The sequence below is a fragment of the Apodemus sylvaticus genome, chromosome 7 (genome assembly GCF_947179515.1).
Source record: "Apodemus sylvaticus chromosome 7, mApoSyl1.1, whole genome shotgun sequence".
Taxonomy (NCBI): Eukaryota; Metazoa; Chordata; class Mammalia; order Rodentia; family Muridae; genus Apodemus; species Apodemus sylvaticus.
The window spans coordinates 14,812,893-14,824,875 of record NC_067478.1 but is presented as its reverse complement, the minus strand read 5'-3'; the positions used below and the strand labels follow the sequence as shown (position 1 = coordinate 14,824,875).

At 55.3% G+C, this 11,983-nt stretch overlaps 1 protein-coding gene across 1 annotated transcript; it reads left to right on the top strand.

The window, feature by feature from the left end:
- Positions 1–640: 640 nt before the first annotated feature.
- On the top strand, positions 641–10,876 carry Nckipsd (NCK interacting protein with SH3 domain). The gene is made up of 13 exons (XM_052187225.1): positions 641–928; positions 3,289–3,398; positions 3,703–3,907; positions 4,041–4,131; positions 4,626–5,170; positions 6,361–6,531; positions 6,657–6,743; positions 6,818–6,956; positions 7,045–7,125; positions 7,307–7,435; positions 7,530–7,622; positions 7,717–7,889; positions 9,961–10,876. Exons 1-13 carry the CDS (start codon positions 758–760, stop codon positions 10,162–10,164), a joined length of 2,199 nt encoding a protein of 732 aa, XP_052043185.1. The 5' UTR covers positions 641–757; the 3' UTR covers positions 10,165–10,876.
- The last annotated feature ends 1,107 nt before the right edge of the window (positions 10,877–11,983 follow it).

The window sequence follows — 11,983 nt, the reverse complement described above, 5'->3', positions numbered from 1 at the left end:
GAATGAATATGACCTTAGGTCATAGACTTTTGAATCCTTTGTGACAACAAAATGGCAAAAGGATAGTCACTGACAAGTTGGGGCGTGGTCCAGAAGGGAGTGCTCAAGTAGAACAGATGCAAAACTTAAGATAGGAAAGAAGCCAGAGGCTGAAGGGAGTGTATATGTGGTGGGTAGCAAAGATGCATTTTGGGCAGTATGACCTGGTTTTGTCCTGTCGTCCTCTACACTTGTCCACCACGTCAGCGACAGAGCAGGGACTTTGTACTAAGGCACTGTGGGGCCTAGATGAGCTGGGAGACCCTTCCCCAGGAAGAACGTCCAAATGTCTGATCAGCATTCCTCAAAGCAAAGTGCCGTCCCCAGGGACTCACTGGCTATAAGCATCCTTTATCAGGAGGTGGGAAGGAACGCAGTGCTTGCACCAGAGCTGGGAAAGGAGGAGGAAGGCCTGGAAGAGGGAGTTAGGATCCTAAGTCAGCTAGTCTAAGGCCAGAAGGAACTAGACTCTAGGGCACCACCCCTCCCCGCCAAACCTTCCCGGGCCGCGAGGGGGCGCGGCGCTCCAATGCTGGAGCCGACCGGTTCCTGGGGCGGGGTTCCGGTGGCCGCGCATGCGCACGCGTGCCGTGTCACGGGGCGGGGCGGGGCGAGCGCGGCGCGGCGCGGCGCCGCACTCAGGGCCTGGCTTCCCGGCTCCGCAACCTTCGTCGCGTACCCAGCACCGTCGCGGTGCGGCGCGGCCCGGCCCGGCCTCATGTATCGCGCGCTGTATGCGTTCCGCTCCGCGGAGCCCAACGCCATGGCGTTCGCTGCGGGCGAGACCTTCCTGGTGCTGGAGCGCAGCAGCACTCACTGGTGGTTAGCGGCACGGGCGCGCAGTGGCGAGACCGGGTACGTGCCGCCTGCCTACCTGCATCGCCTGCAGGTGAGTGTGTCCCTCCCTCCCAGGCCCTTCGACCGAACCCCTTCACCAGCACGCAGACCCGGTCCAGGAGGCTCAGTCAGATTCTTCGGGACTTCTACCAGACAAGGAGTTTGAGAATCTGACCTTACGTCCCAAGAACCGTAAGGACGGAGACCCCTCCGGGGGCCATCAACACCCATCAGAGACTAGGCCTTTGACATCTAACCGCAGGCCTGTGGAAACTGGGACTTCGGGCTTTCTCGCATCCATACTCAGCCTCCATCTTCATAGAGTTCTCGAGCTGGACCCAGAGACTCCAGTCCATTCATTACCCAAGCCCCTTAGAGCCCCAAATCCTTATTATTCCCTTCCATGAATCCGCCTCCACCTTTACCATAAAGACCCACTGACCATGCCCACCACTGACTGTGCCACCTCATACACCACCTGTTTATTCAACCACCCTCCAGGTTCCTAGTCCCCACCCCACCCACCCACTTGGACCCAGAGCCGCAGGCATTCCCAACCCTTATGCCATCCCCAGTTCCTGTAGTATCTGTTTCCTGAACTCGCCCACCTATCAAGCCCCCCCCAAGGACAATCTCCCCAACCCTTTAAGAACCTAGGCCCCTGGCCTCTGCTGACACAAGGTTCCCTGGTACAGCCTCCATTTCCCCCAAGCCTCCACTCCTGACTTCTCCAATTTCCCTCCTCTGAAATCTGGGAGCTCCATCCTGGAATGGGAGCTGTCCTCACTGTGAGGAAGTGAGCCTCCTCCGCGGCTTCCCCTGTTCTGAAGATGTCCTGGTCTCCTTCCAGTAGAGCCTGCTCCAGTTCCTGTTTGCGCCACTGTCTCCAGTTAGCCTGTTCTAACTGTAGGAGGAAGATGACCCAGGGCAGTCTGGGCTCTCCCAGACTCCTACCCTGCCCTACCCTAGTCCCTAGCCGTGGAAACATCCTGTCCCAGCCCAGTTAAGGATAGAAATACTGTGATAAATTTGGAAATATCATCTGGTCTTGCCAAAGGGGAGGGGCCCTTGGCTCTAGGGTCCTCCTCACAGACCCTCGGTCTCCTCTAGAGGTGTTTGCGATGTGAAAAATCTAAATGGTGCCAGGCCCAGTTCAGCCTTTTGAACACCTGGTCTCTCGGGAGACTTTTTGGGGAAGCCCTGCCTCTTTGTCAGGGCCTGTGGAGCCTCCGCTTCAGCCAGGGTCAGTGGGGCTGGGGGTTTGGGAAGGAAAGAAAGGCCCCTTCTTTCTCTGATCACTTCCTGTTTCTTTCATCATACCCCTAGTCTCAGTTCCCCCGACTCTGCCAATTTCTGTCTCATTTTTACTTCACCTGGTGTTTGCCCTTCTTTCCCAAAACTTTCCCTTTCTGTCGCTGGAGCTGTGTCTCCCTGCCCCACCCATACACCCTCACACCTTCTGCCACCTGAAGGACTTTGCTGAACCCTATATTTATCTGACCCTATCAGGGAAGCTTCTTAAACTCACTCTGGAACTAAACATGGTGATTTATGTTGTCTGTAGTCTGAGACGTCAGGAGGAATACCATGAGTTCGAGGCCAGCCTGGGCCACATACCAACTTCCAAACCAGCTTGGACTGTAGAGATTCTCATCTCAAAAGACCGGCCACCCAGCCAACCAAAACAAACAATGAAACTGTACCCTAGCGTGTACTCTGGGGTTCTTATCCCACAGCTGGCCAGCCCCACAGCTGTAATGCACGTCTCCCTCCATGCCAGGCAGTGGAGTAGAACGGACTCCTGGGTTACTGAAGATGGCAGCATAGGCCAGGCATCAGGACAGTCGTTCAAGTCCCTCCTTTACCATAAGCAGAGTGCCTTCCCAAAGGTGGTCTGGAAAAGGGGTAGGACAGCTCAGGAAGATGGAAGGGAAGTCCTTTTGACCCGTTCTTGCCTCCCAGTGCTTGGGAAGGTTCCTGTGGAGACAAGGCTGTTTTGGAGTGTGACCTTGGTTTTGTGAAGGATCCACATCCTGAGTGACTGATTAAGGATTCCAGACATGAGAGTCTTCCTTTGGTATCTCACGCTGGGCTCTGAGCCAAGTCCACGGATAGGCTGGGTTTACACTCCAGGTCCCAGTCTGGGATTCTTATGGTTTCTCTCTAGAACTAGAGCTTTTTAGAATTGTCTTTGCCGAGAGCCTGTGTATGGGAGCCTCTAAATATAAAACACCATCACGGAGTCTACCCCTGCCCCTGCTTCCCAAGTGACACAGTCATTGAGCACTTCATTCTATATTCTATTTTGGCTGTCTTCTAGTGTCCAGAATTCTAGGCTAGTTCCAGATTGGACTGGGTCTGGGCTGATCAATCCCACTTGGCACCCATGTCTAACTACCCACCTACCTTTAGGGCATGGAGCAAGATGTCCTCCAAGCTATTGACCGGGCCATTGAGGCTGTGCATAACACAGCCATGCGAGATGGCGGCAAGTACAGCCTGGAGCAGCGTGGCGTTCTTCAGTGAGTATCTGGGAAGTGCAAGTGACACTGTCCCTTGAACATGTGGTGGGGAGGCTCCTTCAGGGGACCAGAGATATAGTGGAGATGTGGAGGCATACTAGGGTTAGTGTGAGGTTCCACAGAGTGGCGTGGATATTGGGAAAGATGGAGGTAGGAGGGGTCTGCGCTGTGAGGTCCAAGAATCCCATAGGGGGTTTTACAAAACATTTATTTTTTAGAGCATATGTATGAGAGCACGCGTGTGTGCACGTGTGTACGTTGGGAGTAGGAGGAGCCTTCCCATCACGGTCTGTTTGCCTCTCAGGAAGCTTATCCACCACCGGAAAGAGACCTTGTCTCGAAGGGGCACCTCAGCTTCCGGTGCTTCGATGATGACCCCGTCTACCAGTGACCACCATTTAGATGCTGCTGTATCTAGGCAGCCCAATGGGGTGTGTCGAACTGGGTTTGAACGGCAGCATAGCCTGCCTAGTTCTGAGCATCTGGGGACAGAGGGAGCCCTCTACCAGGTATGGAGTGAGGGTATCTTTTAGGAGGAGGTGTGTGGGACTAAGGCTTCATCCAGAGACTGGAGGGGTCTGCTTGGGTGACAGGTGCAGCTAGCAGCCTGTGCTCCCCTAGATCCCAATTCTGTCCTCTCAGGTCCCACCACAGCCTCGACGAGCAGCACCTGCCACTCCACCCCCACCAGTGAAGCGGCGAGACCGTGAGGCCCTGGTGATCTCAGGGAGCGGTGAGAGGGCCAGGCTTGGGTAATTGGGATGGGGGTACCCTGCGCTTGGGTAATTGGGATGGGGGTACCCTGCGCTTGGGTAATTGGGATGGGGGTACCCTGCGCTTGGGTAATTGGGATGGGGGTACCCTGCGCTTGGGTAATTGGGATGGGGTACCCTGCGCTTGGGTAATTGGGATGGGGTACCCTGCGCTTGGGTAATTGGGATGGGGTACCCTGCGCTTGGGTAATTGGGATGGGGTACCCTGCGCTTGGGTAATTGGGATGGGGTACCCTGCGCTTGGAATGGTTGCTCTGCCCATGTTGGGCGAATGGGAGCTCTGAACTTGGGATAAATATAGAGTTCCCATGTTCGGGCAGTTGGGCCTCCCGGCTTGGTGAGCAGTAGGCCTAACAGAGGAACTAGGTCCTGTCCGAGAGTCAGGTCCTCTAGGCAGGAGGCATGGGGCCCCCCAACAGTTTGCCCCAGCATAGCTTTTCCTTTTTGCTCCCAGGTGGCCGCACAGCCATCCCCTCTGGAGGTAGTTCCGTGTCCAGTGGCTCATCAGCCAGCAGCACCTCCGTGGACACACTCTACACTGGCTCCAGCCCCTCAGAGCTAGGTCCCAACTGCTCACCCACACCCCCGCCCGTACCCCGCCGAAGTGCCCACACTACTGTGTCCCAGGCCCAGCCCTCTCCATGCAAGGCACCATCCCCTGAGCCCCCTACAGAGGAGGTGGCTGCTGGTGCAAACTCAGCCCCCAATGACCTGGAAGCTCTGGATGCCCTGAGCCCGGAGACCACAGAGGAGAAGCCAGCTGCTGAGACCACAGAGGAGAAGCCAGCTGCTGAGACCACAGAGGAGAAGCCAGCTGCTGAGACAGTTGTGCCAAGGACCATTGGGGCAGAGCTGATGGAGCTTGTGCGGAGAAACACCGGTCTGAGCCATGAATTATGTCGCGTGGCCATTGGTGTGGTGGTGGGTCACATCCAGGCCTCCGTGCCAGCCAGCTCGCCTGTCATGGAGCAAGTCCTCCTCTCGCTGGTGGAGGGCAAGGTGAGGGTGGGCAGCACGGCGGCACGGCCAGGAGCCTTCCCACCCAAGCAGCCTGCTAGTCCCACCCCACTTCTGCCCTCACGCCTTTGCCCAGGCTGTGTGACAGGTATTTGTCGAGCTCTGGACCCTGGCTTTTACTGTGCCGGGTATTGGAGTCATTTGAGTTGACCCATGAAGGAGAAAGGGAGGAAGAACGTTAGAGCCTCAGCTTATAAGGACCAAGAGACAGGACCAAGCATGACTCACAGGAAGGAAGAGGTGGGTGGCATGGCTGGGTCACAGGCAGTGTGGGAGCCGGTGAGCCTAGGGCCTGTGAGAAGGAAGACCAGGATGAGGTGGGACTGGGGGACTCCCATCACCTGGAGGGCTTTCCCACCGTCTGCTGGTGCTCCTTCTGTCTTTGGATTTCGGATGCAGGGGAAGAAGCTAGGCAGCTTGTGTGTGAGGGGCCAGTACCTCGCCAGCCGTGGCAGTGCAGAGCAAAGGAAGCTTGGGGAGACTTGATGGAGGCTTGGGTGCCAACTTGGATGGTAGTGAATGACGTGGGCATTTCAAGATGGCTACGGTCCCTTGTCAAGGTTAGGGTACTGGTGTTGGGTCTGGTGCTACAGGCCTTTAATCTCAGCAATCAAGAGGCAGAGGCAGGTGGATCTCTGATTTTGAGGCCAGCTTGGTTTACAGTGCAAATTCTAGGACAGCCAGAGAAACTGTGTCTCTGAAAAAAAAAAAAAAGGAGGTCACTGGTCAGGAGAAGGAATCGGGGTAGTGAGTCCTGACCACATGGTGGGTTGGAGTGGGCTACAGGTACTTCTTAAGCTCCACCTGTGACTTCTGGTCGGAGTGAGCAGAGGGCAGCGATGTGATGCCTGTGCTGGGCACAGCAGCTGGCGTCTAGGACAACAGGCCTGCTGTCACAGGCGGCATGGGAATGAGGATGGATCCTGAGTCCCATTCAGGGAGTGACAGAGTTCATGCCTGCCCCATGGGAGCTGCTCATGCAGTTCTAGAGTGAGAGGTGGGATGTCGGAAGTTCACACAGCCAAGCCTTGAACAGAGTCTTGTACCAGGAGGTCGGGACTGGAGTGAACTTTGTGGGACCTCAGTTCTAAGGATGTTAAGCTTAGAGGGGCCGGGACTGCAGATCACCAACTCCAGGACGCCTCCAAGTCACGCTTTGCCTTCTGCCCCAGGACCTGAGCACAGCCCTACCCTCAGGGCAGGTCTGCCACGACCAGCAGAGACTGGAGGTGATCTTTGCAGACCTGGCTAGACGGAAGGACGACGCGCAGCAGCGCAGCTGGGCACTGTACGAGGACGAGGACGTCATCCGCTGCTATCTGGAGGAGCTGCTGCATATCCTGGTATGGACCAGGACCCTCAGGCCGCCTGCGTGGGAGCCGTGGGCCTGCCCTGCTCCATCTGTTAGGTCCCTTCTACTCAAACATGCTCACCTCACACGGGGTGACACGCTCTCTCTTCCCTCCAGACGGATGCAGATCCTGAAGTTTGCAAGAAAATGTGCAAAAGGAGTGACTTTGAGTCTGTCCTGGCCTTAGTGGCCTATTACCAAATGGTATGTGTGACAAGGGAGGGCACAGAGGCATATGGGTAGGAGTGAGGGCACTGAGCACACCGTTCTCCTGCCAGGAACACCGAGCGTCTCTGCGGCTGCTGCTCCTCAAGTGCTTCGGCGCCATGTGCAGCCTTGACGCAGCGATCATCTCCACACTGGTGTCATCCGTGCTGCCCGTGGAACTGGCACGGGACATGCAGACCGACACACAGGGTAAGGGGGTGATGCCCTCCCTAACCCCTGGAGACTGTTCCCACCATCGCGGGGACCCTGGTCTTGTTGACTGCCTTCCTTCCCCCAGACCACCAGAAGCTCTGTTACTCCGCCCTTGTCCTGGCCATGGTCTTCTCTATGGGGGAGGCGGTGCCCTACGCACACTATGGTAAGAACGCAGACCCCCGAGCAACGGACACAAGGTCCCAGAGGTAGGAGCCACACATGGCTCAAGGGCCTGGAGACCTCCAGACTAGAAGAGGGTGTTCTTAGGACTCAGAACGCCAGGGAGGCTGGGCCGCATGGGAGCAGAAGTTAGATCTGTAGATGTCCTCGTGCCACCCTTTCAGAACACCTGGGCACACCCTTTGCCCAGTTCCTGCTAAGCATCGTTGAGGACGGCCTTCCAATGGACACCACAGAGCAGCTGCCGGACCTCTGCATGAACCTGCTCCTGGCTCTCAACCTGCACCTGACAGGTGGGGTGGGACCCATCTGGAGGGGGCGGACCAAAGTGGGGCGTGGCAGGCTTCTGTACCTGCACCCTTACCTTGTCTCCATGTCTTTCTTCAGCTCCGGACCAGAATGTCATCATGGCTGCCTTAAGCAAACACACCAATGTTAAGATCTTCTCTGAGAAGCTGCTTTTGCTTCTGAACAGAGGGGGTAAGAGCCTAGAAGTCTGCCCAGGTGCCACTTGGATGCACACTTGACTCTGTCACCTCCCCTGCTTTGACTCCTGTGCACCCTTGTCTTCTAGACGATCCTGTACGTATCTTCAGACATGAGCCCCAGCCACCACACTCTGTCCTCAAGTTCCTGCAGGACGTGTTCAGCAGCTCGGCCACAGCCGCCATCTTCTACCACACAGACATGATGGCACTTATAGACATCACTGTGCGCCAGATCGCAGACCTGTCACCTGGAGACAAGGTGCCTGAGGCTGCTGCAGGGGGGCTGGGAGCTGACCAGCAAGCTAAGGAAAAGGGGTGACTGCGGCCCTAAGTGGAGGTGGGGGGCAGGGCCGCTGCTGCCAGAGCGGAGCAAGTGGAAGAGGACTCAGAAACTGGGGCGTGGCAGCCAGCCGTGTGGCAGCTGGAGCAGGATGTCTGAAGACGGTTGGAATCACTTCTCAGAAGAGGAAGAAACTCACTGCCTTCCTGTGAGAGCAGAGTGGAAGCCAGGGAGCCCGGGGCAGGAGTGGGTAGTGAAGTGGGGCAGGTGTGGGTGACGAGGCGGGCCAGGCTTGGGTGTGCTGCACGCGGGCCTGGCAGAGCCTGCCTGCTTCTGGATTGCTTTTGAGTAGGTAGGTGGATAGATGATTGTTAATGGAAGATGCCCAGAGAACTTCTTAGGGAAAGACAGAGTTGTGTTTGAATGAGTCAAGATCGAGGACAAGCCAGGCAGCGTGGTGGTACAACGCCTTTAGTTCCCGCGCTCAGGAGGCAGAGGCAGAGGCAACTGGATCTCTGTGAGTTCGAGGCCAGCCTGGTCTGCAGATCAAGTTTCAGGACAGCCAGGGCTACACAGAGAAACCCTGTCTGGAAAAACCAAATTAAAAAAAAAAAGATGAGGACCAGGACTGGGGCTAGAGCTCGGTGAGAGAGCACTTGCCTTGTGCACTGAGCTCGGGGTTGGATCCCCAGCACTAAGATAACACAGTGCTTAGGACACATTGAGATGCCTAGGCATCAGGAAGGCAGTGAGTGCTGGGACTAAAGACGTGGAGTTGTCTGTGGAGACATGACAAAGCCTATGAAGGGTAGTCACCTAAGAAGTCAGATGGCTAAAATCAGCAGGGACAGGACACTTGGATATTAGCTATGACTCAGCAGACTCAGCTAAGGAGAAACCCAGGAGCAAACCCACGTGAGCAAGAGCAGGCCACAGACCATGTCTGTGGAGGGAGCCGCACTGTTAGGAGCCGAGGGCGGGGTGAAGAACCAGTCTTGGAATTTGCCACATGGAAGCCAGTGCCATCTGGCCAGCGATGCCAGTGTGCTGGAGGGAATCAAGTCTGAATGGAAAGTTTGAGAATTTTTTAAGTTACTGGGAGAGTAGAGATGGGGAAGAACTTGGAAGCAATAGATGAAGGTAACCAATTTTCTGTACAGAGAAACAGAAAAACGGACAGGTCTAAAAGGAAACAATATGGGATCATGGGGGGTCTTCTAAGGTGGGAGGTGCTGTTACATGCCCTGCCTGTAAGCATAGAGAAATGAACCATGTGTTGGAGAGACGGGCCACTGCAGGGGGTGCACAGATGACGCAGGAGACTGACACTGGTAGACTATTGTTTGTTCTAGTAAGGACAGGGAAAGATAGGTGTTGCAAGCAGAAGACAGTATTCCAGACAGCACAAGACCAGCTGCTCGGGCCGCTTAGGGTCAGAAGATAGGCAGTGGTACTCTAAGGACAGACACAGCAGAGGCCATGGGGGCCCGGAGGTGGGGGTTGGATACAGGGGATTCGAAGAGGACACATGCATTCCAGGCCTCAACTGATCAAGTGTTTCTTTCCTAAAGAGCGTGGGAAGCATTGTATGTTAGGCATGCTAGGGCACGCTCATGAGTTTGGTGGCAGATGTGTGGATCTGAGGTGACTGAGATAGGAGATGGCAAGCAGGTGATAGGACATTCTTATTGGGCGTCTCAGGAAAGATCTGCATGAGATGCAGGAGAGCAGATTGCTGTCGGGTCATGGAGTGATTGAGATCTTCTGGGGTAGGAGACATCGAGAAGCCAAGGGCTCTGACACACAGTACCTAGAGAACCTGGCACTAAGGACTGGCAAGACCAGAGCCACCACATTCTGGGATGTGTGGCTGGGATGATTCATTCACTTCTCCAACAGCTTTGAGAGCCATTTAGTGTTGAATAAATTAACAGTGCAAGCTGCTTTGTTGTCCCCTAGCCCTCTGGACAGCAGTGGCCAGTCCCCCTCTGGGGCGGTTGCAGTACCTGACTACTGCAGGGGTTGCTGAGCCAGCCTGTTCTTCCTACAGCTGCGTATGGAGTACCTCTCCCTGATGCATGCCGTGGTCCGCTCCACACCCTACCTGCAGCACCGGCATCGGCTGTCAGACCTGCAGGCTACACTGCGGCGCATCCTGACTGAAGAAGAGGCCTCACCCCAGTGCCAGATGGACCGCATGATCGTCCAGGAGATGTACAAGGAATTCCCGGACCTGGGAGAGGTCCCTAGCTAGCACTTCTCCTTACTCCCTCCTCTGCGGCCCTGGGCTGGGATGGTGCAGAGAACTCAGGGGCTTTGCTCTAAGGATGGTTTGCACCGACATTGCGAGGTGATAAAAGATTAGAAGGGACCTGAGCCGGGCCCCTTACCTGAGGTAGAGTCAGGGTAAGGGGCCAGATGTGGGATTGGGGACCAGAGCCTGGGAACTATATTGGGCGGAGGAAGTGTGCAAAGCTGAAGACCCTCTGTTTGCTGGTAGGCTGCCTCTTGAGCATGCCACCCATCCCCCATCCATCCCCATGTGCATACCCAGAGTCCTGCTGCTGCTCCAGGCTGGGCTGCTGCCATCCCTACCCGCTGTCTGGTCTAAGTTTTGACCCTCAGCAAGCCATGTCCTTAGGGTGAGGGAGGCGCCTTCTGCCAGCTCTGTTCTTTGCCTTAGCTTTGCAGTGAGTGTTGCTCATGTGCAGCCCTTACCCCCTTAGGGGCCGCTGTCCCCCACCCCTGCTTTCAGCCCCAGAGGCCTTGGCCAGGCTGTTGCCTTGGAAGCGGGATCCTAGAGACAGGCCATCTATCCTGCAGCCCTATGGGACAGGATGATGGTGCTGAGAAAGCCAATGATAGAATCTATTTTCTCTGGAAAAAAAAAAGTAGGCCAAAAAAGCCATGTGTATTTTCCTATGTACTACAGCTCACCTTCAGAAATAAATTACAGGCACCAGGAATTGGACTTGCCTGTATGATCCTGCGGGGAGACGATGGGAGGGTGGCGGGCCCTCAGGACCTCACAGCTCCAGCTTAAACTGGTATCTGCAACCCAAAGAGATAATGGCCCTTAACAAGACCGGCTTCCCTCCTGTGCTTTCTGTAGGGACAAGCGGCAGCCAAGTGACCTGGGACACACCTGTAGGTATCTATCCCGTTTGGGTTCCATTCCTATCTTCTTGGCCATGGTGGTGCACCTGGGAGGCAGAGACAGACACCCACACTCAGCCTAGTTTACATAGTTCCAGGCCATCCAGGGCTATACAGTGAGAGCCCGGCTCACTAAAAGTACAAGTCAAATAAAGTGATGGACTCCTGCAGTTACAGCTAGTCTCTGGTGCTCCCTTTCTCTTTCCCCTCATCTCCCTCATGCTGGGCTTGAACCTGAGCTTCACCCTTGCTCCCTGCATGGTCCTACGCCGAGTAGGCCCCTGCCCCAGCTCTGCTCTCCCTGAGCTTGCTGGCTTGATTATTATTCTCTTGTTATTTGGTCCATCATGATTCCTCTATTTTGAAACCCCAGAGAAGATTTTATAATTTTTATGTCCTAGAAGAATATGTTGTTAACCAGGGTGTGGTTAAGTGTGCGCTCCTGCTTTATTAGAGCCAGACATTGATTTCAAAAAAAAAAAAATTAAAAACCTGTTCTCTCAGGTCAGCACAGTAACTCTCACTAAGAGTAGGCAGGGACAAATGAGGGCCCATGGACAACAGCTGAGGTTCTTCAGGTGTTTCTTCCCTACAGCCGTCTGACTCCCGGATCTACACATTACAGCAGGCTGCTGAAGGCAGGGACTGGAGAGATGCTGGAGTTGGTAAAGTGCTTGCCACCACAGGCAGCACGGAGGCCTGAGTTTGGATTCTCAGCACTCATGTAGAAAGCCAGGTGTGGGCATGTGCTTGCGTCTGCTCCAGGGACCCACGTGGGAGGCGGAAAGAGTCAGCCATAGGTTATTCTCCACTTGTGTGCTGTGCACATGTATGCTGTGTGCATTCACACACACAAAATAATACTGTGCAATTTAAAAAGTGGAAGGTGGAGGGGGCAGGAGAGATGGCCCAGTGCT